General features: G+C 38.2%; 1 protein-coding gene across 2 annotated transcripts in view; it reads right to left on the bottom strand.

Moving 5' to 3' along the window:
- Positions 1 to 27,142, bottom strand: part of LOC127568299 (ERI1 exoribonuclease 3-like) — a 308,692-nt gene that overhangs the window by 212,641 nt on the left and 68,909 nt on the right. For both annotated transcript variants that reach the window (XM_052011886.1, XM_052011887.1), the window contains exon 6: positions 23,599 to 23,671. In XM_052011886.1, the coding sequence (XP_051867846.1) occupies positions 23,599 to 23,671 (73 nt within the window). The remainder of the gene's footprint in view (positions 1 to 23,598; positions 23,672 to 27,142) is intronic.

Genomic DNA, 27,142 nt, shown 5'->3' with positions numbered 1-27,142 from the left:
CTTCACAAAGAAAGTCATTGGCTACTGTACATTAGGATGACCAAAGAACAAAGTATTATTTACTATTTTAAATCTTAAAAATGTGTGCAGTTCCTCCAGAAACCTTGTACAGTGAGGTATATACTGCTGTGAATTTTCCTGCAGCCAAACACAACTTTAACATACTCTTGTAATATATTCTTAAAATAATCACTTGGTTCTTTTTGGTAATTGGAGCTAACTGCTGTGAACACGATTCTAACTGATGAATTCAATTTGTCTGGTGTTTTGTGTATCACTGGGTGCAAACACATTAACAGACACACCCTAAAGAATAGGACTAGCATTATGAGAAAATAAGGCAGCATCAGTGGACAGCAATTCAAATCTCCTGCCTCAGGTAACACTCACACTTGAAAAATACAGGAACTAGCTCAGTGGACCAATTCTCTTAACTCTGTTCTCATTGGAGCATATTTCAAACTTTTGCCCCAATGATGAGTATTAGAGAAAGCCGTGCCAGCAAACAATAGCAACAAATCAAATGCACTCAGGCTCATTTTGCTCCTCTAATAGTAGCTGCTAATGGAAGAACACTAGATTGCAACAAATGCATTAATATCAAATTCTGAATATTTTGTTTTTTGCATTGTCACAAAAAGAAAGGATAAAAAGCAACACAGAACTAGTACTGACAGTTCAGTATCATTCACCACCACAATTAACATTGCAGACAGAGTTTAGGTAAGGAAACCAGATACACTGTAAACTCATGGAGATAGATCTGATTTTGTGCAATAAGGCCATACAAAATCATCAGCCCAAATTATATTGATTCATTATCATTCATTTTACACAGTTACTAAGTTCAAAGCAACCCCAACCTTGCCTACAGAAAAAGAGCAAAGGAAAAGGGGAAGAGCTCAAAATATGCTCCCATAAAGAAAAATATTAAAATCATTAGCTACCCCAGAGAATAAAAACAATAAATCTATTCACCATCACCGCTTTTCTGTTTTGCCAGAAATAATGAGGTGGGAGGATGTGCTACAGGCCAGACAGAAATGCTGATGAAACACTGGTGACTCTACAAAACAGATTCCAAAACTGCACACAATATTCTAATTGGGCCCTTTATCTATTTTTCTGTAAAATGATAAGATTACTTCCCTTGATCTAGTCTTCATTCCTCTTCATTAAACTTCACAAATTCTTTTTTAAATAGCTGCCAGGCACAGGATGATGTCTTGCAGGATCTATTCATCCTGACCCCAAGATCCTTGGTCAATATTTTTCTATTAATTTTGTAATCCTCTGCCCATTTCCTATCCCTCAGTACATTACTTTGCATTTATTTACATTATACTACGTGAGCCATTCGCAGCCATGGCTTCAAGTACTAGAATAAAACCTCTAAATTATCTCCCTAAAATATTTTTTTTTCTTTCTCCTTCTGTAGCCTCTCAGCCCCCACCAGCTCTATCGTTCTCCAAAAACCTTTTTCAACAAAATGTTTGGTCATCGGTGTTATTATCCTTATAAGTGTCACTATATCAAATTTGATCTGATAATGCTCCTGTGAAGCAACATATGATGATTTACCACAGTAAAAGTGCTATGTAAATATAAATGCAAATTGATGATCTTGGTACTAACTATCTAGCCCTGCCTGCAAGAAAATAATCCAGAACCTTGCATAGTTTTTCTCTATCCATCACTATGTTAACTACATCTTCCTATACCACCCAGTTCTTATTATGGATGTAGATCTGGTATTCTCTTCTCATACGAATATGAAAAAAAAATTCATACTAAAAAAAAATCAAGGGCCCTGCAATGCCTTGAAGAACAAAATTCTGCATTGAGTGTACTTTCCATTCACATTCTTCATCTCCAACAATCCTTTTCATTCTCAATGCATCTTTGAAGTAGATCATCGTTGTTGGATGCACTTTAAGTCGAGCATAATTGGGCAGCCTACTTCTGATCCATGGAATAATAAGATATAAGTTTATGTCTACAATTCTGAGCTCACCGATCATTGTGCAGAGCAGACAGAATGGTGCATTGTCACTTTCCCACAAGGAGAAAGAAAAAATCATCATGAAAATTTCTTCCAATCCAGTGTCATGAATTTTCCTGCATGTGATCTACTATGGCACTGACCTTAAAGCAGGGAAGTAGCCTGCTCTATCATAAAGCAGTACAGCGTATGAACAGATTACAGGAAGGAGAACGGACAAATGGTGATAAGGAATTGGCAAACTGTGGCAATTGTAATTGGCATTACTGTGCTATTGCCATCTTACAGAACTATGTCCTAAACTACCCCAGTTTTTTTTTAAAATTGGATTTTTAGTAAATAAATTTTGAATTAATAGAATATGAAAAAGTATGATGATAGTGAGCTTTTTTATAATAAAACTGTATCTTTTTAGCAAATATCAGAGTGTTGTGCAAAACAGAAGAGATTTTATTTTCCGTGCAATTTCTTCTAAAGATACTGCTTTTTAGTTAGCTACACTCCCTGGAGGTGCTTTTGTTTGAATGAAATCTGGCCTCAGGCTACAATAAGTGTTTTTCAATTAGGACTGTCAAAATATAATGATATGATGATATATCATACGATATTAAGCCCATGATAATCATATCACTCACTTTTTCCATATTGCAGTAATCATGCAATAGCATTATCATAATAGATAAACACAAGGTTTAGAATGCTGCTAAGAATTTTTTTCTCCAATAAACCAAGTTAACATCATACTCCATCTTTTCAATATTAAACAATAATTGCATGATTATTGAATGACAGATATTTGAACTGATACAAATACATGACCAAAAAAGGACAAAAGGCTTTCTTCACAAACACAATAGAAGTACAAGTTGGCTTATACAAAACTCCATACAATCTTTATTACAACAATGTCAAACTCAAAGTCAGGGTGGCAGATAGCCCAATAGGATAATGATCTACATCACTATAAATAATTAATACATTTTAAAAATTAAAATATATCTCCCTCATTCTACCCTGCATAAACTTGAGATTACCCAAAACTCTAGTGCATATGCCCCTCACTAATCTCTTCCAGCTTCACAACACTCTGCCTTACTTCAATCTTGCTTCCTTGGTTGCCCACAAATCTAATTGCTTTGCCATTGGCTAGCATGTTTTGATCTGTCAAGACCCCAAACTCTGGAATTCCATTCCTTAAACCTCTCCACCTCACTCTCCCATTAACACCAACCATTGAACCAAGCATCTGAATATTTTCACGTTATGTGCCTCAGTGTCATGTTTTGTTTTATACTATTCTTATGATGTGCCTTGGGAAATGTTGCTAATTAAAATGTGCTATATAGAATATTTTACTCTTTTGTTAATGTGTTGATATGCTTTATGTTAACCAAAATGCTACATTTTTTGAGTTCTGAAATGCATTGTCACAATGCATTGTCACATGGTCAAAGCCCCAAATGTTTTTGCTCAACATTTAGTTTTGATTATGACAAGAATTTTAAAGGAATAGTTACATATTGTTATAAAAAAGTTGAATATGGACTTCTATAATAATTTAACATTTCTAATTGAAAAATTGCCTTTGAAATTTAATCAATATGGTTTGTAAAATTCTACTCATCTCATCAAATGTTCAAATCAAGTTGTACAAATGTAAAAAGTCATACCATGTATTTCAAAATTCAAAGGCTTAGCAAACTATTACACCTGTTAATTTATCTCAGAAATTCTTTAATTAATCTGAATTGCAGGCCATTTGACATAAGGGGCTTTATGAGAAGTTAGTGTTTTTCATGTGACTCCTATGAAAAATCCTTAGGCAAGGAATCACATAAATTGCTAATGTTATGAAAGATATTTATTGTATCTACTTTGTAACAGATACTGTGACTTCAGGTTCTATGGCAATTATTGAAACATATATCCATTCTTACAAGCTCACTCATTTAATTTCCTCTGCGGGTGTAATCCAAAAATCAAACTTGAAAATGCATCCAGTGTTTCACCCAATTTGAAGATGTCAAGTTTTGCCCAATTATCCCTATCAGATCTGGAAAAAAAACCTTTAAAAAGCATAAATGAGCATAAATCATCATAATCCTTTGGGGCCTAAGGAAACATCAAAGCCACACTCGTCTATTTCTTCTATCAGTCCAAAAATTTCAGCTCATTCAACAATCATTTGTGTACTTTAGGCAGGGCACGTTTAAGGATCTGCAATTGGGCAAGTTCCTCAATTTCTGATTTAGCATATACTTAGCAATTAAAATCCATTCAAAGGCACTGAAACTACAAAGTAGATTCAGTTATGATATTTTATTTTAAATCAACAAAAACTACAATTAAAAAGATCAGAAAAATGACCATTTCTTGCCGTATCTGAAATTCTGAGTGCAAAGAGCTTAGATTCATAGAATAAAGAGCAATTGGAGGACATTCATATTCGAGGTTCTTTAAAATTATAACCATTTTCATGTAAAGACAATTGTTAGCAATTATAGGCATAGACAGCATACCTTGAACCCTTCCTAAGAAATTGGAAAATTTTAAATTTTAAACAGTTTAAATTTTGTCACATAATACTTTGTTCCGGTTAAAAACTGCCAACTTGAGTTGTTTTACTATACATTCTGCTTTCCTGCAAGGCGATTGGAAAAGAATAGGCAACAAGGACATTTATTTGAAAATGATTTTAAAAATGTTTCCCCATTTTCATCTTAAGGAAATTTAAAATCACAGTTAAGTACTGAATCCTTATCAAGAAATTGACAAGCCTAATCAATCAATCAAGAATAATGCTATGTTGACCCACAGCCAATCAGACTGATGAGATACAGAATTTGTCAGATGTTTTCCAGATGGTCTCTAAGGATTAAAAAGTTAATGCACACTCATGACACAAACACATACAGATCATTTCTAGTTTTGATTTTCATTTACCTTCCACATTTGTAGAGTTACAGGAGCTTGCTTGTCCTACAAAATGTTTATTTCACATTTGATTTATATAAAAAGATTTTGTTTTAAGAAGTTGAAGAGAGACCATGGTGTTAAATGAAACAGGGCAAATTTGTCCCTTATTTACCCTTGGCTTTTGCTCTTGTTCAGGGAAGAATGGTGCTGGTCTCCTGTAAGATCTGAAAGCACCATGCCCCAGCAATCAAAGCACAGCTTTCAGGAGAATATGAGAGTGAGTACCGAATACTACACATTTATCAAACCCACGAACCTTGCTGACGGAGCGAATCCTTCCATCATTACAGCCTTTCAGTATAGGATACATATGACTAAGCCAGCCTTCATTTTTACAGATTAATATTCTCTCTTTCAACCTTCACACTGTGATAAATAGGTAAAAGAGACAAAAGAAGAAAACGAAGTGAAAGAAAGAGCAAGGGAGTGAACACAATTCATAATAATTTAAATAAGGAAGTGTTAAGTTGAATAATTTAAGGCCAAAGTAGGAATAAGTTAACATTTGATTGTTTTGATGTGTAATTATTCTGGGCTTTTCTTTTGTTTATGTCCTTGAATAAAGTTGTTTATGTCCTTGAATAAAGCATGCAAGATATTGGCTTTTAGTAGATTTCAACTTGATAAACCAGGTTAAATCAATAAAGAAAATTACAACAAATCGTTGTAGTATTCGACTAACACACCATTATAATTACCTACTAGTAAAATAGTAGCAAGCCATTAATTGTTTCAAAAATATCTATAGTTAGTCTGGAATATCATCGGTGTTAGTAAGTGATAATCCAAACAGATAACGTGAAACATGTTAAAAAAAAAGATCTTTTGTGTGCTATTGGTGTCAGAAACATTGATGTAATTAGAAAGCAATCATTTGAACTGCTTTTTCCGCAACTGTGTTCTCTGGTTATTACAAGTAAAATCATATCAAGCCATGGATAGGAGCAATGAGGTCCTGCAGGCAGAGTTTAGGATGCTGGAAAAGGAGGTTAAAAAGCAGGACCTCAAAAAAGTAAAAATCACTGGATCATTCCTAGTACCAATATACTACCAGTACAGAATTTGTCGGTGCTGTTGGGGAGGGTTTAAACTAGTTTGGCAGAGGGTGGGAACCCGAGGGTAGAATTGGAAGGAAGAAAAGCTGAGCTGGAAACAGTGAAGAGCAATGATAAATATTTGATAACCAGAATGTATCAGGAAGGGCAGAGCATACAAGCATAAGAATGGACCAGCAAATAGAGTAAGAGTAAGGGAAAGTGATAAAATTAAAGGCAAAAAAACCCAAAACAAATGGGAAGGTAGTTCACACACTAGTTTAGGTCAGTGTATAGATTTTACAGGTGTCAATGAAAATGGAAATAAAATAACAACTAAATTTGGTTTACCATGTGAATGGACGGAGTATTGTTAAAAAAAAAGTTGGTGAATGACAAGCACAGACACCCATGTGGAAATATGATGTGGTGGCTGCAAAAACTTGATTCAATAAGGGGAAGGACTGGGCATTAAAGATTCCAGAATACAAGGAGAGAGGTGAAAGACAGACTCTGGTTGGACCTATAAAACAGTAGAGAGAACATTCTATAGATCATGGACAAGTGGGAAAAATATAGAGGAGCAAATACGCAGAGAAATTACTGAAAGGTGGAAAAAGTATAGAGTAGTTATAATGAAGGACTTAGTTATCCCAATGTAATAATGATAGGAAGAGTTTCTAAAATTGTTGAGGATAATTACCTGAACAGTAACCAAGGAGGAGGCACCGTTGGTTCTGATTGTGGCCAATGACTTAGGTCAAGTGCACCAAGTTTCAGCTGAAGGACATTTTCAGAGATGGTGATCACAACATCATAAAATTTAGCTTAGCTATAGAAATGGGGGAGGAGGAGGAATCCAAAGTAAAAATAACTACCTGGAGGAAGGCCAATTTTAATAAGATGAGAGTGGATCTGGCCCAGGTAAATTACAACCAAATTTTGACAGACAAAACTTAACAAAACAATGGAATTGCATTTAAGGAAGAGATGGTTCACATATGGTTGGGACACATTTCCATGAGGGGCAAAGGAAGAATAAACAAATCCAGAGCTCCCCGGATTACAAAAGGAGGGAGATAAAGCAAAAAAAAGCTGCATGTTACATGTCATGTTTTAAATACCAGTGAGATCCAGGCTGATTATATAAGAATTTGAGAGAAAGTGAAAATTAAAATGAGAGGCAACAGAGTGTATGACGATGCTGCCAGCATAAATAAGAATCCATAAGTGTTTTATAGACATATAAATATAGGTACATAAGGGTAGTACATGGAGGGGTGGTGGCCATTAAGGACAAAAATGGGAACCTGAATTGGAAGTCCATGCCACTCTTAAGGTACTAAATGAATACTTTGCATCTGTCTTCACCAGGGAAGAAAGTGCTTCCAAAGTAATAGTGAAGGACAAGATAGTTGGAATTTTGGATACGTTAAAAATAGATAACTCAGAGCTATTAGAAAAGTTGGTAGAATGTAAACTAGGCATGTCATCAACACAGAATAGAGCTTTGAGGGATGTATGAGAGGAAATTGCAGGAGAATTGACCATAATGCTCATTGGATAAGAATGAAGTAGTGGATGGTGCCAGAGGACTAAAGAATATCAACTGTTACTCTCTTGCTCAAAAAAATAAAGGACAAGTGCAGATTGCAGATGAAAGTAACTGAGGCTCCAGATCTGACAAAAAACCATTTGTCATGTTTTGACATTCAAAGAATGAACCTTTCTTCATTATTCTGTTTCCTACCTCACAGCCAATTACCAAGTTACAGGAGAAGGCTATCACCAATTCCATGTGCTCTCATTTTGCTTAAATCGCGTGTGTGGAAAATTAGCAATTACTTCCTTGAAATTCCTATGAGCTCCATTATTCTGTGCAACTGACCACCTTAAGAATTCAGCTAGATTAGTCAAATATGATATATGCATCAGAAATCCATGGTAACTTTCTTTGATCAACATATTTATTCAACCACTAAAGTTATTCCATCCGTGATGACCGATCCCAGTGAGTTCTGATAAACTGGCAGGCAGATCTACAGTTTCTTGGTTTCTTCCTCCTTCATTTCCTAATGACTGGAGTGATATTTTTGGGGGGATCTGGGTGTTGCTGCACTTATTGCCCTCATTCTTCTTGAACAAAGTGGTTTGCTAGGCCATTTCAGAGAGTCAACTACATTGGTGGATCTGGAGTCACATATAGGCCAAACCAGGCAAAATGGTAGATTTTCTCCCTGCAGGACATTAATGAACCAAAGGAGCTTTTAATCACAATCTAGTAGTTTTGTGGTAACCATTACTAATGAATAGCTCCTGTGCATAGTCAGGACTTTAGGGCCAGAGCCTGCCCTTTGTACTCTGCACTGTGGCCTCTTAACTTTAAAATCAAAATTTGAGAATCTGTAGCTTGGGAAGTTAGAATCAGCACATTGCAGTTTACTCTGTCTAGACCTCTCGCTGTGAAGCAGCCAGCATAATCAAAGACCCCACCCACCCAGGTCATTCTCTCTTTTCTCCTCTCCCATTAGCCAGAAGATACAGGAGCTTGAGGGCACATACCACCAGGCTCAGGACAGCTTCTATCCCACGGCGATAAGACTATTGAACGGTTCCCTTATACGATGAGATGGATTTTTGACCTCACAATCTACCTTGTTTGACCTTGCACAATGACCTACCACAATGCACTGTATAATGAATTGATCTGCATGAACAGTATGCAAGACAAGTTTTTCACTGTACCTTGTACAAGTGACAATATTAAACCAATACTAACCTATTTAGCTTAATACTTTGGATTATATCCATTGGAATTGATGTCCCACTGATTAGCAAACTTCCTGAGCTCATGGGTTACTTGCTCTTGCGACACATTCTTTTTCATGCAGTCTCCTGAAGGGAAACCACCTCCCAGTTGATTGGAGAGGCCACAGTGCAGAGCACAAAGGGCAGGCTCTGGCCCTGAAGTCCTGACTGTGCATGGGAGCCCTCAAATTTTGCCCATTTAGGTGGGTAAAAGTCAGCATATCTGAGCAGATTGCTGGCTTTTGGATAGAGTCATAAAGAAATACTGCATGGAAACAGGCCCTTCAGCCTAACACGTCCATGCCAACCAAGATGCCCATCTAAGCTAGTCGCATTTGCCTGCATTTGGCCCATATCTCTCTAAACCTTTCCTGTCAATGTACTAGTCTAAATGTATTGTACCTGCCTCAACTCGTTCCATATACGCACCACCCTCTGTGTGAAGCAGTTGACCCTCAGGTCCCTTTTAAATCTTTCCCCTCTCACCTTAAACTTACTATTTTATACACCTCTATAAGGGCCCCTCTCAGTATCCTACGCTCTAAGGTCCTAGCCTGCCCAACCCCTCCCTATAACTCAGGCCCTTGAGTCCCAGAAACATTCTCATAAATCTTCTTTGCACCCTTTCCAGCTTAATGACATCTTTCCTATAACAGGGTAACCAAAACTGTACACTATACCCCAGGTGCCGCCTCACCAACATCTTCTACAATTTCAACATAACATCCCAGCTCCTATACTCAATGCCCTGGCTGATGAAGGCCAGCATGCCAAAAGCCTTCTTCACCATCCTGTCTACCTGTGATGCCATTTTCAGGGAACTATGTACTTGTACGGAGACACAAAAAATTCTGCAGATGCTGGAATCTGGAGCAATACACAAAAAGTGCTGGAGGAACTCAGCAGGTCAGGCAGCATCCATGGAGGGAAATAAACAGTCGACGTTTTGGGCCGAGACCCTTCATCAGGACTGGAGAGGAAGAGAGCAGAACCTTCATCAGGACTCCTAGGTCCCTCTGTTCTATTAAACTCTACAGGGCCCTACCATTCACTGTAAAATTCGTACTTTCTAAAATGCAACACCTTGTATTTAAGTGAATTGAATGGTATTTGCCATTCCTTGGCCCATTTAACAAGCTGATCAAAATCCCCTTGTAATTATTTGATAACCTTCATCACTCTCAATAGTACCACTTATTTTAGTGTCATCTGCAAATTGTTAATATAAATGCCTCACCCAAATTGTTAATATAAATGACGAACAATGGGACCAGCACCAATCCCTGTGCCACACCACTAGTCATAGGGTTCCAGTCTAAAAGCAACATTCCACTATCACCCTCTACTTCCTACCATCACGCCAATTATGCATCCACTTAGCTGGCTCTCCATGGAAGATGAAAGAAACTCTTCACTATTTCCTCCACTACAATTGCTTTACTTCCAGTTTTCAGCTAGGACTCAAATTAGTTATGCTTGTGAGTCAATAGGTTTTGGTTTCAAGTCTAAGTCCAGAGGCTCAAACAGAAAAGTCTGGGCTGAACCTTTAGTGCATGACTGAGGAAATGCTGCTCTGTCAGTATTGCTGTCTCAGGTGGGATGTTATGCCAGGGACATATCTGTTCCTTCAAAAGGACATAACAAGTCCCAAAGCACTGCTTGGAAGAAAAACGAAGGGAATATACTCAGTCTCTTGCCTAATTCACCACACAAATATAGGTTACGTGCTCATTATTATGTCACTGGTTGTGGGAGCTCACTATGTGAAAACTGGCTGTCATTACAGAAGTACATTCATTGCAAAGTGTTTAAGAAATGTTATTTAATTTGACAGAGGCAAAACCAGTATTTATTGCCCTTCTTGAATTTCCTTTGAGAAGGTGGTAGACAGCCACTTTCCTGAACCACAGTGCTGTTTGGGAAGGAGTTCAGCATTTAGACGCAGTGACAATAAGGGAATGGTGAAATATTTCCAAGTCAGGACGGTGTGTGGCATGGAGAGAAACCCGCAGATGGTGGTGTTCCCATGAACCTGCTGCCCTTGGTTTCCTGGGTGGGTATGGGAGATGCTGTTGGAGAAACCTTGGTGAGTAACAGCAGTGCATTTTGTAGATGGTACCCAGTGCAGCAATGGTGTCAAGGAAATAAACACATAGGGAAGTGGATAGGGTGCCAATCAAGCAGGGTTATCCTCGAAGAATATCAAGCTTCTTAAGTGTTTTTGAAGTATACTCATCAAAGTAAGTGGAGAGCATTCCACCATCCTACTGATTTGTGCCTTGTAGATGGCACAAAGGCTTTAGGATGTCAGGATGCGAGTAACTTGGCATGTGATACCCAGCCTTCAATGTGTCCTTGTAGCCACAGTACTTATGTGGCTGGTCCAGTTGAATTTCTGGACAATGGAAATGTCAAGGATGCTTTTGGCAGGGGTCTTGGCAAAGGCATGGCCATTGAGTGTCATGGGTTGATGGCAAGACTTTTTCTTGTTGGAAATGGTAATTGCCTTGCACTAGTTGCATGAATGTGATTTCCTACTTCTTAGCCCAAGTCTAAATGTTATCTAAGTCTTGCTGCATGCAGGCACATGCTGCTTCATTTTCTGAAGAGTTATGAATGGTATCAAATATTGTGCAATCATCAGTAAATGTCCCCACTTCTGAGCTTATGAAGGAATAAAGATCTTCGAAAGAGCAGCTAAAAACGGTTTGGGGAAGGGAAACAATCCTGAGGAACTCCTGCAGCAATGGCTCAGATGATTGACCTCCAACAACCAAAAATATTTCCCACGTGCATTGTTTAATTCTAATTAGTAGAGGGTTTTCCCCTTGATGTCTATGATTTCAGTTTTCCCAGGGCATCTTGATGCCAACATGGAGTTAGGTGAGTGTGACTGTCCTTGAGAGGTGAGAGTCAAGGAACAAATTTTTATTTTTATATATTTTAAATTCCATTCCTTACTATTATAGTTTCACTTGTAACATTGATACTTTGATCTTATCTGCCACTGTGAAAATAGATACGATGTACTGAATTGTCTACCCCTAGCTTGCTATTCATGATATTCTCACCTCTATCTCACTTAAATCAACCAAGTTCCCCATTTATCATTCAATGTGTGTACTCCATGTGTCTCCTCCACTGCCAGGGTGAGGCTAAACACAAACTAGAGGAATGGCACCTCATATTCCACCTAGGTAGTCTACAACCCAATGGCATGAAAACTGAATTCTCCAACTTCAGGTAAACTGCTCCCCTCTGACTCCTTTCTCTCTCCTCCTGATTGACCCACTTCTTCACTCAACCCATCACCTTTTTTTCTTTCCCCTCCTCCAGCCATTCTGACTGCCCATCACCCACACACTCCTTCCACTGGTTCCCCTCCCACCACTGTTCCCATCTGCTCTCCCCACCTCCCTTGATTCCATGCTCCACCTTCCTGTCCTATCTGCATCTGCAGCCCTTTGTCGCCTCCACGTATCACCTCCCAACCTCTGTCGCTTTTTTCACTCTCCCCTCTTCCATCTGCCTATCACCCCTCCTCACCTTGATCCACCTATCTCTTGATCCATTCCTTCCCTTCACCTTTTTATACTGGCTATTTCCCCTCTGTCTTTCAGTCTTGGTCAAGAGAGTCAACCTGAAATGTCGACTGTCCATTTCCCTCCACAGATGCTGCCTGACCCACTGAGTTCCTCCAGCATCTTCTTTGCTGCTCCAGATTCCAGCATCTGCAGGCTCGTGTCTCCCATTTATCATTCATTATCTTCATTACTTTTTTCCCTACTGCTATCCCCTGCCATGTTCCCTTTTCTCCCCCCACTTCTTACTACTTGATCTTTGCAACTCGCCTGTTGTTCTTCTGGCATTTCTTTCCAAGGCTTTCTTCTTACAGGTCATCCTCAGGTTACAACAGGGTTTTGTTCTACAGGACTGTTCATAACCCAAACTGTTCACAAGTCAGAAATGAACAAATATTTCACGTCTGTCTTCTCAGAAGGCGGCACATTAGAGAACCACAGTTGAGGTGAGACTGAGGAACTGAAGAAAATTAGTGGATCACAAGAACAGCTGTGAACAGGAGAGCGAGCTGGCATGGGAAGGAGAGCCGCTAGCCGGCCTCACTGACTCAGTGATTGAGCAAGTGGGTCTGCTTAGCGGTCCCAGCTCTGCTTGGTTCAACCCACCTCCCAATTGTTGTGGCTTGGTGGTGGTGGTAGAGGGGAGAGGTGGTGGTGATGCCCCATTCCTAGCAGAAGATGCCTGCAGCCCTGCTGCAGCCAGCCAGTCCATCCTGTTAGTTTCCCAAATGCTTGCTTGTATGCATGGGCTGTCCACAAGTTAGGCGTTCGTAACTTGGGGCGGACCTGTATTTGCTGACCATGGTAAGCTAACTACTCAAGTGCAGCCTTTGCTTTCTAGGGGTATGCAAAGGTTTACAAGTACTTAATTGGTACTTTTCCTATAGGTCTGTGTGTTTATCCATTGGTACTTCTATACAGTTTATTAAACTTAATTAATTTTTGATCCCTTTGAAGTTTACCTTACTAAAAGTACAAACCTTGGCTTTGGCTCTCCTTTATGCCCCTCAAAAACAAACTCAACTTTTTGCAAAATTTTCCCTTGCTGTCAGATCGTTAATTAACTCTGGTTAGTTGCTTATCACTAAATCCAGTAAACATATACCCTTGTTATTCAAGAAACAGTGATATTCATTGCTTTTACAAACTAAAACTGTTGTGCTACTCCCAGCCTGTGTGAAAATTAAAATCTCCCATTATCACCTTATTGTATTTGCAGTCTGCTTCCCTATGCATTCTCCGCTATATTATCATCTTTTATTGAGTGACTGCGTTTTGCAAAATCTTTTCTGGTTGAAGTGCTGCAATAGTCTAAAGCAGTGACCTTTAATGGAGGACTTCCCACCATAATATTGAATTGATATAACTCAACCTAGTTTAAGTCCAAAAGTAATACAGGACCTATTTTTTCTATATACTGTATATATTCATGATTAGAGTATAAATTTCAAGCAAATAATTTAAAAACCTTTTTTGCAGTACATGGGAAACAAATTTATAGAATTAAATGCAACTTCTTTTTAAAAAAGTCAGATGCCCTTCAGCCCATCGAGTCTATGTCAACCATCGAGGACCCATTTATACAAATCCAACGTATCCTTAACAAATTCCCCCAGATTCTATTACCAACCTTACCTAAACACTGGGAACAATGTACAGTGGCCAATTCACCAACCAATCCACAGGTCTTTGGGACTTGGGAGTAAACTGAGCACCCAGAGGAAATCCACACTATCACAGGGAGAATGTGTAAACTCTACACAGCACTGGAGGTCAAGGTTGAACCCAGGTTGCTAGGGCTGAGGCAGTAGTAATATACTTGGTGATTTAAGGATTAAATCAATTAGTATGAAGGAATTAAAACAGAAAGTGCTGGAATACTCAATAGGTCAGGCATCAACTGTGACGACAAACCTAATATTTCAGATTTATGACCTTTCATGAGAAATGGTCCTGATTCTGATGAAGGGCCATTAACCTGAAATGTTAATTCTGTTGCTCTCTCCACTGATACTGCTCGACTTGTTGAATATTTCCAGCATTTGCAGTTTTTTTGATTTTCAATTACTGTTTGAATGAATTGTTGTTGTGAATTCACTAGCAGGAATGCATTAATCTAGACATAACAACATAATATATATTAATACAAAATATCAAATAACTGCACTAATATTTAAGTTAATGCAGAGGTGATTTTCCAGAAAAATTCCTTCAACGTGGAATCAGTTACATAGAGAGATTGCAGATGCCAAGATTCTTCTTCTTACAATGTAGATGGATAAAAGAAAATATAATAAAGATTTTCTAAATTATTAGGGATCTTGATAAAGTCGGCAAGAAGAAAATGTTTCCCCTGGCACATGACTCAGTAACAAAAGGGTGATTTAAGATAGTTGACAAAATGATAGGTTATGATATAAAATGTGATGGAAGCAGAAATAGTCACTTTCTTGAAAGGAATAGAAGAGGAATAAAAACTGAAGGTGCATGGAGAAACAGCAAGAAGGTGGGACCATCTAGAGAGCTACTTCAAGAGCCAGTGCAGACATGTTAGGCTAAATGGCCTCTTTCCATTTTGGAGGATTTAGCAATTTTCTGAAATAAAACGAAACAGATTTACTTTCAAACATTTACACTTTTTTTCTGTTTTCATCCTACATCTAATTACCATTGCAGTAATTCCACTAATTGCCATAGCTAGACAAGATAGCTAAAAGCCATATTTAAGACAAAAGCAATTTTTTAAACTCCACACAATGAAGGGCCTCGTGACTTCTACTAGTCCTCTGGCAAACCATGGAAGATTCAATAGCTGTCAAAATACAGAATGATCTTTATAGTTTGAACAGGTCTTTATCTGAAGAGCTTTAGTTGTTAAATTGTGTACCTTTTATTTTGACTCACCACTTATCCCCATTATGAACCGCTTAACTAACCTTCTTTAAAATAAATCTGTTATGGCTATAGGACAAAAAGATGATTAAAGCAGCAGACAATTGCAGAGTCCTTTAAATCAGCTTGAAGTCAACCCACTCCAGCATGTAACCTTGTGCATCTTCACTGCAGCTATTTATAGAGAATAGTTTTTAAAATAGCTAAGACTTCAATATTAGATTATAGAATTTTATCATGGGTATGTCTATTTGACTCCTTAAATTTTTTTTGTTTTTTTTTAAACATACTTATTATTTGCAGCACTTTTTTGATATATTAGCTATGATATAAAATTGTTCCAAAGCTTAACAATTCATATCAATCACACTATTAGCGAACAAGATAAGTAGATTGTTTTAACATTGAACCATTAATTTTGAGATTAGGAATTAGAAAACAAAGGTTATGCACTAGAATTATAAACTATTTAATCACAATTCAGCTCCCGATTGTACACCTTTCAATTCTTATACATCATTTAAAAAAAAATGTCATTCAAGCTCAAATTCAAGCTACTGGTCAATGGCAAAAACACTCCATTACTGTTGATAACACATCATTGGGAAAATCTGATGAAAGACATTGTTATATTCAATTACTAAGGGTGATGAGAGAATATCCCTAAAATGATCCTCATTATTCTGAAAGGGTTTGAAAATTGGTATTAGTACATTACTGTCACTTGTACTGAGGTACAGTGAAAAACTTATCTTGCATACCGTTCGTACAGATCAATTCATTACACAGTGCATTGAGGTAGTACAGGGTAAAAACAATAACAGAATACAAAGTGTCACAGCTACAGGGAAGTACATTGCAGGTAGACAATAAGGTGAAAGGTCACAACAAGGTAGATTGTGAGGTCAGGAGTCCATCTCATCGAATAAGAGAACCATTCAATAGTCTTATCACAGCGGGATAGAAGCTGTCCCTTGAGCCCAGTGGTATGTGCCTTCAGGTTCCTGTATCTTCTGGCTGATGGGAGAGGGGAGAGAGAATGACCCAGGTGGGTGGGATCTTTGATCATGCTGGCTGCTTCACCAAGGCAACGAGAGGTGTAGACAGTCCATGGGGGGTGGGGGGGGGGGGGGGTGGGTGGAGGCTGGTTTCTGTGATGTACTGGGCTGTGTCCACAACTCTCTGCAGTTTCTTGCGGTCCCAGGCAGAGCAATTGCCATACCAAGCTGTGATGCATCCAGATAGGATGCTTTCTATGGTGCATCGATAAAAGTTGGTGAGTGTCAAAGGGGACATGCCAAATTTCTTTAGCCACCTGAGGAATGAGAGGCACTGGTGAGCTTTCTCGGCCATGGCATCTATATGGTTGAACCAGGACAGGCTATTGGTCATGTTCACTTCAAGGAACTCAGCACCATTGATGTAGACAGGTGCACGTACACCCCTCCATCACCCCACTTTCCTGAAGTCAATGACCAGCTCTTGTTTTGCTGACATTGAGGGAAAGGTTGTTGTCACGATACCATGTCACTTACCTCTCTACCTCCTTCCTGTACTCCAACTCATCATTATTTGAAATATGGCCTACTATGGTGGTATCATCTGCAAACATGTAGATAGAGTTAGAGCAGAATCTGGCCACACAGTCATGAGTATATAGGGAGTAGAGTAGAGGACTGAGGACGCAGCCTTGTGGGGCACCAGTGTTGAGAATAATCGTGCTGGAGGTGTTGCTCCCTATCCTCACTGATTGCAGTCTGTTGGGCAGAAAGTCAAGGGTCCAGTTGCAGAGGGAGGTGTTGAGTCCCAGGTCTTGGAGTTTGGTGATGAGTTTGCGTGGAATTATAGTATTGAAGGTGAAGCTCTAGTCAATAAACAGTAGTCTAACGTAGGTGTCTTTACATCCAGATGCTCTAGTGATGAGTGTAGGGCCAGGGAGATGGCGTCAATATAGACCTGTTTCGGTGGTAGGCAAATTGCAGTGGGTCAAGGTTTTCCAAGAGGCTGGAGTTAATGTGTGCCATGACCAGCCTCTCAAAGCACTTCACGATGGTTGATGTCAGAGCCATCGGTCGGTAGTCATTAAGGCATGTTACCTTGTTTTTCTTAGGTACCGGGATAATAGTGGTCACCTCCATTTGAAGAAGGGAGAGGTTAAATATGTCTGCAAATACCCCCGCCAGCTCATCAACACAATATCTGAGCACATGGCCAGGGACACCATCTGGGCCAGATGCTTTCCTTGGGTTCACTCTCCGGAAGACTGATCTTTCGTCCTTGATGGTGACCATGGGTTCAGTTGCATTGGAGGCTGTCAGGGTGTGTGGTGACAAACCACTCCCCTTCTGCTCAAAACATGCATAGAATGTGTTAAGCTCATCAGGGAGGGATGCGCTGTTGTTGACTGTGCTGCCCGACTTCATTTTGTAGCCCGTTATAGCATGCAAGCTCTGCCACAACTGACGACTGGTCTAGGACTTCATTTTGAACCAGTATTGTCTCTTGCCATTCCTGATAGCTTTACAGAGGCTGTATCTTGATTTCTTGTAAAGGTCAGGGTCGCCTGATTGGAATGCAGCAGTCCTTGACTTCAGTAAGGAGTGGATCTCCCCGTTCATCCATGGTTTTCGGTTTGGGAACACCTGTATTGTTCTCTTTGGACTCTGTCTTTACCTCTCGCTGCCTTGGTGAAGCAGCCAGCATAATCAAAGACCCCACCCACCCGGGTCATTCTCCCTTCTCTCCTCTTCCATCAGGTAGAAGATACAGGAGCCTGAGGGCACATACCACCAGGCTTAAGGACAGCATCTATCCCACTGTGATAAGACTATTGAACGGTTCCCTTATACGATGAGATGGACTCTGACCTCACAATCTACCTTGTTGTGACCTTGCAACTTATTGCACTGCAGTTTCTCTGTAGCTGTGACACTTTACTCTGTACTGTTATTGTTTTTAACCTGTACTACCTCAATGCACTCTGTACTAACTTAATGTAACTGCACTGTGTAATGAATTGACCTGTACGATCGGTACGCAAGTTTTTCACTGTACCTCGGTACAAGTGACCATAATAAACCAATACCAATAGTACACAGTCCTCCACACACTTGCTGATAAAGTCAGTGATGGTGGTGACATATTTTGATGATTGTATAGCAATGGTCAAGGGTGTTAGGATCTCTGGTGGGACAGGAGACATGCTGGTAGTACTTTGGTAATACATTCTTGAGGTTGGCCTGGTTGAAGTCACCTGCAATAATGAAGAGGGCCTCAAGGTATCCTGCTTCAAGGCTGTTGACCACAGAGTATAGTTCAATAAGTGCAGGCTTCATGTTCGTCTTGGGTGGGATATAGACTGCCATCAGCATAGCTGAAGTGAACTCCCGTGGCAGGTAGTATGGTCGACACTTCACCATTAGATATTCCAGGCTGGGTGAGCAGGAGCTCACCAGGACTGTCACATCCGAGCACCACGGGTTATTGATTAAGAAGCAGACCCCTCCACCTCTAACTTTGCCCAAGGATGCTGTATGGTCCATTCAGTGGACTGAAAAGCCCTCAGGTTGTATGGCACAGTCAGATGAAACAGGTGTAAGCTACGTTTCAGTGAGACATAGCATACAGCAGTCTCTCAGTAAATATCGAGCTACTTTGAATGATGTACGTTGAAATAGTGGTAAGCAAATTAAAATTAAAAGATGCAATGTTATATCATGGCATTGTTATGAAAAGTTGTTCTCAGGATATACGTGCTGAAACAATAAAGTCAAATGATCATTTCATCACTGATGAAAGCCATGCATCCTTTATCTGTCTCAGTCTTTAATTGAAATTGGTTTCCAGTCTCAGGAGTCAATAACAAAAAAGACAACTTCCAAAAAGGAAGAATAAGTGATGTGGGAAATACAGATGATATAATGGTGCAGTAGACAGTGATTTATTTTAATGTTGGAATTAACACATAATTGCAACAATACGCCATCGGTGATATAGCCTCCAACAGTCCTCATATTTTCTCCCCATCTCTCTCTCCTGTATCATCTCCAAGCACTTTTGTTCCTACGTGGTAGTTAATACTGCTCAAAAACAGCTTCTCCTCAGTGACTGTCCCTTGATGCTTTACAATGTCAAAAACTGTGCATAAAATACAAAGTGTTGCTGTCCCATGACTAAAAGATACTTGTTGTCAGTGCTGAATGCTAAATGTGAAAAATATTTCATTCTCCCATACTATCAATCGGTGACAGTTAACATAGAAAAAATATTTGCATCAAACAAGGTTAAAAAGATCTGCGTTGAGTGAAGTAATTCATAATCTTTCAATTTGTGCAAATTTTAGGTTTTACATGTGAATTACCTTAACCACCTGCTGGAAATGCAGCAGGTGGCCAGTTAAAGTCAATCAGGTTATTTACTTGCAGGAAGGACACTGGAATCAAACTGCTTGATATTTTAACACACTCTACTGAGCACATGACAAGAGCAAGTGCCCAAAAGTTCTTTGTGCACATGCATACTTTCAAATGAGAATGATATGAGAAGTTGTGCAGCAATTCTGTGCAGAAACTCAGAATTCAGGTTCTCATTTCCAGAGGCAGGCATGAGATTCCAACTTGCCTTTTCTCCCCTCACCTTTTCACCACTTAACCAGAGTTACAAACAGGACCAATATTGTATTTTCTTTTTCTTTAAGAAAAATTCAACCTTAGTACTAGTCATTTATTTTAATATAAGTGATTGGCATTAATAAATAATAAACTTTGTACCCTGAAGCAAATACTAAAAGAAAATACTGCTCTATTCAGTAAAAGGGACAGAAGCAGTTTTCAGCCAGTAGTCATGATATAAGAACACATATAATACTGCTCTGATTTACTAATCTCATTGTTTTTGTTAGTCTTATAATCTTGCAATGATAATGATGGTAGCAGACAAATGCTTGATAAACTTGTCAAATGAGGAGTATAGATAGGGTGAATGCAATGCAGGCTTTTCCCCCTCAGGTTGGGTGAGACTAGAACTAGAGGTCATAGGTTGAGGGTGAAAGGTGAAATCTTTAAAAGGAAATCTGAGGGGGAACTACTTCACCTCAGAGGGTGGTGCGAGTGTGGAATGAGCTGCCAGTGGAAGTGGTGGATGCGGGTTCAATTGTAACATTTAAGGGAAGTCTGGATCAGTGCATAGATGAGAGATACAGAGAGGGCTATAGTCCAGGTGCAGGAAGATGGCACTAGGCAGAAAACCAGGCCGCATGGACTAGATGGGCTGAAGGGCGTGTTTCTGTGCTGTAGTGTTCTATGATTCTATCATCTTTGATCTGTTACTTTAAAAGGACACTATTGAAGCCCTGTCAATTCACAAAATAATATATGAAGATATTAAGTTAGCACAATGGTGTCCTGTTAGGTTTCCAATTCTCTACTGTACCTAAATTTTACTACATTTAATATGTTGCTGTGTTCATGCTATCTCCACCAAGTACCAGTACCCTACCCAATGACTTCAAATTTTCAATGTCTTAAAAATAAAATTCTCATTATTCTCCAAACTGGCAATCTCCTCTGGACCTATGACACCATCCACATCACCGCCTCCACAAATCCCAAACTTTTCATCCTTTGCTTATCACTTATTTGAGGATGTTTGGGTTCTCTTTGATCCAGCACTGGTAATCAAATGATCTTCCCTATTATTTCTTTAAAACACATCTCAAGAAAATATTATTGAGTAAATGTTAAGATTATATACTAGTGGGTAGATGGATGGACAGATGGAGAGAAAGAGAGAGAGAACTGGGATGACAGAAAGCAAGAACGAGAGAGAAAATGAGAGAGGGAGAGTGAGGGAGAGATCTCTATATCTGATATGGTTAGATAATTATATTTATTCACATTGTATGAATAAGAATGTAGTTCTATGTGGTTACCATGTGCTTTTTAATGTGAAGTCATTTTAAAAACAAACACAACCTACAACCTTTTGATCACCATCATACAAGAAAACAAGTTGTAGGTGATTAACTTGGGATTTGTACTGTGTTCTTTCAAGCTGGCTGGCTGTGTATGTAAGGAACATCAAGCTATTGACAAATCCTACCCCTTGCCTAGGCAATTCCTGGATCTCACTGTTACAAATTTGTAGTCAAAACAGATGCTTGCCATCTGCAAAGTGACACATAAGCTCTTCCCTCTTATCTCCCTTGGCTGTATGTTAATCAGGACTCTGCTCAGTGCCTTCCTCATCTCAACGTTATTATGCAGCTGCTGACCCTTTCCGACAGAGTCAACCTCCAGTCAATATTCAGGAAAGGTTGATGAGAAAGGACGAACATTGGAAGGTTAAGGAGGGGGCACTTACTAATACAAAACTCAGATATTTAGTCATAAGCTGAGTTAAATATAAGCAAACACATTACTATATCTTTTTTAAGAAGTATAAGGTGGGAGTTATTCTTTACAAATTGTTAAGCATTCTGGTCAATGAACTCTTCAGCACAGAGACATTTGGAGATAATAAAGTGAACAAAAATATCCTCTCCATGATACAGTAGGAACTAACCTGGCAACTTTCAATTACACCTAAGAAAATATTTTAAGAGATGAAATACTGGAAGGTTTTGCAAAGCTGAAATCCACTTTAAATTTGTACTGGCTCAAGAAATATTTTCTGCTCAAGGTAAGCCCAAAGGCACCTTCTCCCTCCTTCATGAAACCTAGATGCTTGGAATTTCAGATCAGAAAATAATGTTTCTCGACAAGCTTCTGAGTTGCAAACAAATATCTCACAGTGCATTATCAATTTCTTTAGTGCCATTAGCTCTACTATCCTGCAGATCAATTCCCTTGACCAGATATTTTACAGTAATAGTACTGGGGCAGAAAGGAGTACCAATGTTGCTGATCTCTCTCAAAATGACAAACATCTAGATATCCTGCCATCTTCTTCCTAGTTCTGTGCATGAACTAAAAGGATATTGGGTCAGGCAGCCTGTGCAGAAAACAGAGTTATTTACAATTATCTTAGTACTTGAAGGATACTGCATTATTTAAACATTTTAAACATTTTTCATTTTTTGCAGAAAAATTTCAGAAGTAGAACAACTGAATAAAAAAAAGCAAATCACTTTTGAATCAGATTTTTTTTTGCAATTCAATCATGTCATCAGCAGGCTGCTACTTTATGTACCATAGGGCATATGTCCAAAAAACTACCTGAACTAGTGATTGAAGTAAAAATAATTAGTAACTGAAATAGAAAAGCAGGTGATTTGCTTCCTAGACTCTGTTACATTTGTAGAATTCTGAACTTAAGCAACACAAGTCTGTACATTGTTAATAATGTATTAAACCTTTTACAATGATGTCTGAAGGGATTATTTTAAAAACAAATAAAAAATTACATCAGATTATAATATTGATCATTCTATATAAAAACTACTAATTTGTTATTTTTATAAGACCACACTACTTGCCTTTTGAAATACATAAAAGAAAAAATGCTGTACATTGTAAGCAAAAGCTGTACAGTCAAGTAAAAGGTCAAATGGTTGATGTTGCATTATAATGTTGCAGTCTAGTCATGCCCTTAGAAACAAAAGCCAAAATTGTGGATATAATGATAGATGGTGGAAAAGGAAGTATTAGGAGTACTGGAGGAAAAACTTACTGAAAAAGTGCAAAAGTAGATAATTTAAGGGTTAATGGAAGACCTGTGCCTTTGTCCTCTTACTTTCAAGTTTTTTTATTCTTCCCTGATTTAAGAGTTCTCCTTTCTACACTGACAGTAAGGTATTTCTCGCCAGCAGATTATAAGTCACTCTGGGCTATTATTCAAGTACAAAGTCCTGGCCTCTCTGCATTTAGACCAAATATAATATCCTTCATGCATACATTATCTGTCTTCCTATTATCTGGTATGATTTCTGAATTAAATTTCAGCAATGTAATATTGGCTTGAAGAGAGAATTTCTTTATAGGCTAGTCAAAGGTTAAAATACCAATCAAAATAACACTGCATATGCACCAAGACATTTTAATATTCCTAAACCCAGTGATTGTAAGGACATAATATTTTTTCCTGATTACCCCAAAGGCAACACATGCTTACAAGACAGCTATGAGAGAAACTTCTGAGTTCAGATTGTACATAATATCCTATTTAGCTGTGACACAAAAAGAAAATCCCAATATCAGAATAAAACCAGGCTTAGAGCCATCAGCTCCTCATTTCAATGTAAATAGGATTGGCCATTAAGCATCTCTAAGACCTCATCCTTGAAAACGATGTCTGCTACTCAAAGTACCTTTTTGAGATTAATCCACTTCTTGAAGTAATCAGGGACTGGCAGACCCAAGTACTGGCATTGTCCTGGCAGCCTAAGAGAAAAAGGGAAAGAGTTTGATTCTATTACAGTACAAGCCTTTTTATTAAGCTCTTATGATAGTTGTTAGATTATGGAGATAAGTTTAAGCCAAGCCACTATCCAAACAAGCTAAAGATCCACTGAATGGGAAATCTGTAATGCTGCTTCCTGTTTTATAATCTTAACAGAAATAGCCTTCAACGTTTTTCTGCAACAAACTATATTGGTGACTTAAACATTGAATAAGAACACAAATGATTACATTGATATACATCTTCATAGGGAAGCCTCCTCAAAAATTCCTATGTAACCATTTTTCCAACAACTTAGACCCAGTGATAGGACTCTTACACAATGAAGAAATGAACCTAAAGATTTAGCAATTTTTTAAAAAGTATTATAGCCTTCAGCTCAATGATGAGATGTATTAAAAATAGAACAATTGCAGTAATTTTTGGAACATACTACCATATTAAATATTATTTGTTACAATGTTTTATAAAATGCACAATAAATATAATTTTACAATTAAACCAACTGATTTTAGCTTCATTCTGTTTTGGTAGGATTTGAAGTAAATTTAGGTTCTAAACTTGCAGCTGTTTCTGGACTGTAGACCAGCAATTGAATTTTAAATCAGTAATATCTGTGCATTCTGTAGTAGAACTCTCTCTGTACTACATCAAGGAAATCAATACTTCTTAGGGAAGTTCAAGGCAGTAATTAAATAAAGTAGTTCAAATGTTATCCTAAAATGCAGAACCAACTTATGTTCGCCATATAAAACCAGATATCAAATTACTATCTTAAATTCTGTTTTACTATTATAAATATGATAGCAAATGTATTTTTAAGTTGTTTTTCTAACTGCATCTGTGTAGCATTTATGTTACCAAGTGACATAGAACCAAAAGTTATTTTAAACACACAGTATGTAAAGATTATTTGGTTTGAAAGACAAAAATGTAGGAACACACAGCAGCCGGTATATATTTTATTTATACACATACATGGAACAAATTCCCCCATTGTTAAAGTTCTAAGAGAACATTAAAATGAAACTACTGCTTCTACAATGCAAGCTATTAAGCTCATAATCTCCTTACTTTTGACATTTGCCAATAAAAATATATTTAGATCAAGGTTTCTGCAGACCGTTTATTAAATGTGATCGATCTGTAATACTTGCGGTACCTCACCTCATTTGGTTATTCATGCTGCAACTGAATCTAAATTAAAACACTTCATTATATGAAATACGATGTTTTACAAGAAGCTGTAACTGAACGAAAGATGACTGACAAAATTCAGTGTGCTGAAAAATGAAAAACATGAATAATTGGCGAGCATTTTATGCTTGGACATCCAAATATTGTCCAGATAATGTGCTGAATGGGAAGTGATCTGGCCCATTTCAATTCTATGCTTGGATTAGGTATGGATTTATCTTGAAAGTGAACCATGAATAGCGAATTCATTTAGAGGGAAAAGGATTTTTTCCAATATCGGTTACATGGACAAAATTGCTTTGAGCAAAGCAACTGATAACATCCAAATTAAAGGAGGGTGTAAAGAAGCCTGCTTACTAATTGCTAATCAAATAAATTTGTACATCTTTTCTAAAAAAGCATAAATTCTTTCCCTTTCAATTTGGCTGGCAGTGAATTTAATAATATTTTTTAGCTGCAATACTGCAAAAGAATTTTTTTTTATTTACAGACTAGAAGCTGGATGTTCACCAATCATAAAATCTATGAATTATAAACTTAGTTTAAAGGTGGCAAATAAAGGTGGATAATCACTCTATACATTTTTACAGTGAAAACATTTCAGTATTTATCACTGGGTTATTATGGGATAATGCTGCAGCTGGGCACCATGTTTATGAGTACACAAAGCATAACACATTTTATTCCCCCCGAAAAAAAAATCAGATTGAAACTTGCAATTTGTTTCCAATATTAAAGCTTTTAGTAAAATTTGAAGATGAGTGTCATCTCCAAGACGAACCATTGAAAGCATGATGGGACAAAATCCATTTGGCTTTCTTTCCTGAAGTGGTTACATAGGATACAATACTCAGGGGAAGGCAGAGGAATTGATACACAGACTCATTAGCAGTCCTTGAGATGCTAACTGTGAGGTTTGTCACAGGTAAAGAACTACATTATGGACTCAATGCAAACCAAGGTCATGTAAAGCTATGTAAAATACAAACAAATCCGCTGAGGTGCAAAAGTACTTGCACAAGCAAGTTTCCCACAGCATGGAATTTTAATAATACTGAGAGTAAATATCAAGGAATCTGGTGCTCAAAATAAAGCCTCAGCAAAATGTCACAATGATTTCTTCAGTGCCATAAATATCACTTGATTTTGTAACTCTATTTGAGGTCATTATCCTCATTCGGGAAGTCCTATCATTGATAAGATCACAAAATAGGCACTTTCAGCCTGCTACCTTACCGTGGACATCAGACACCCCACTTTCCATCCCCTCCCTGCATAGCTGTTGGACTGTCCCCCTCTACTCCTGTTGTTTCAATAGCCTGGGTTAATTTAGAGACAAAAGGGACAAAAGCTACCTACCTGCCAACAACAAGCGATTCTCAAACTTGCTCTCTTGTGATCAAATGGGCAACAAGAACACCAGGAGTGATTGAGGGAAAGAAAGAGAGAGAGAGAGAGTGCAAAGAGTAAGTAAAGGAAGAGAGGAACAAGGGAAAGGAGAAATAAGGGAAGAAAAATTCAACGATAGAGTGAAAGCCTACCCACCTGCTCTGAAAGGTAACAAGAACTCACAGGGGAAAAAGAGACAGATGGAAGGACAGGGAAATAGTGCCACTGTGCTGCCTCTACCTCAATCCTCTTGGCTGGGAGCCCAGTGTCATTTTCACCACTGAGTGAGAAAGAAAGACACTCTCAGGGACTCCAACACAAACCCCTGAACAATACAGAGGGAGTTTGGCACCGCCGAAGGTGCCACCTAAATAGAGATCCAGTTTTATCTTTCATGCCAATGGAAAAGATTCTAAGGCACCATTTGAAAAATAACCAGGAGTTCTTTTTGGCACCATGGCTAATATTTATCCATCAAATAATAACAACACAGTGGTAAACTATCTGCTTACTGTGATATTGCTCTGCAACAGCTATCATGTTGCTTGATTGCTATTCTGTTTTGAATAACTTTTGGGGTTCTGTACATTTCAAATATTATTTAATATTTCCAGCATCTGTAGATTTTTTGTTTCACAATCATTAAGGTTATTTAGCTATTATTGCATTGCTTTTTATGAGATCTTATTGTGGTTAGCAAATTAACTGCCTCATTTCCTACATCACACATCTCAAAAAAAAACTATTAACTGTGAAACTATTTGGAGCATGTTGAGGCCTTGAAAGGCACTATATAAATAAGTTTTCATTTTTCACAGGTAAAATTCATGTACCACTGTCATTTCAACTACCACCACCATCCCACC

This window comes from Pristis pectinata, chromosome 3 (genome assembly GCF_009764475.1).
Source record: "Pristis pectinata isolate sPriPec2 chromosome 3, sPriPec2.1.pri, whole genome shotgun sequence".
Taxonomy (NCBI): domain Eukaryota; kingdom Metazoa; phylum Chordata; class Chondrichthyes; order Rhinopristiformes; family Pristidae; genus Pristis; species Pristis pectinata.
This window is presented reverse-complemented; position numbering and strand designations above follow the sequence as displayed.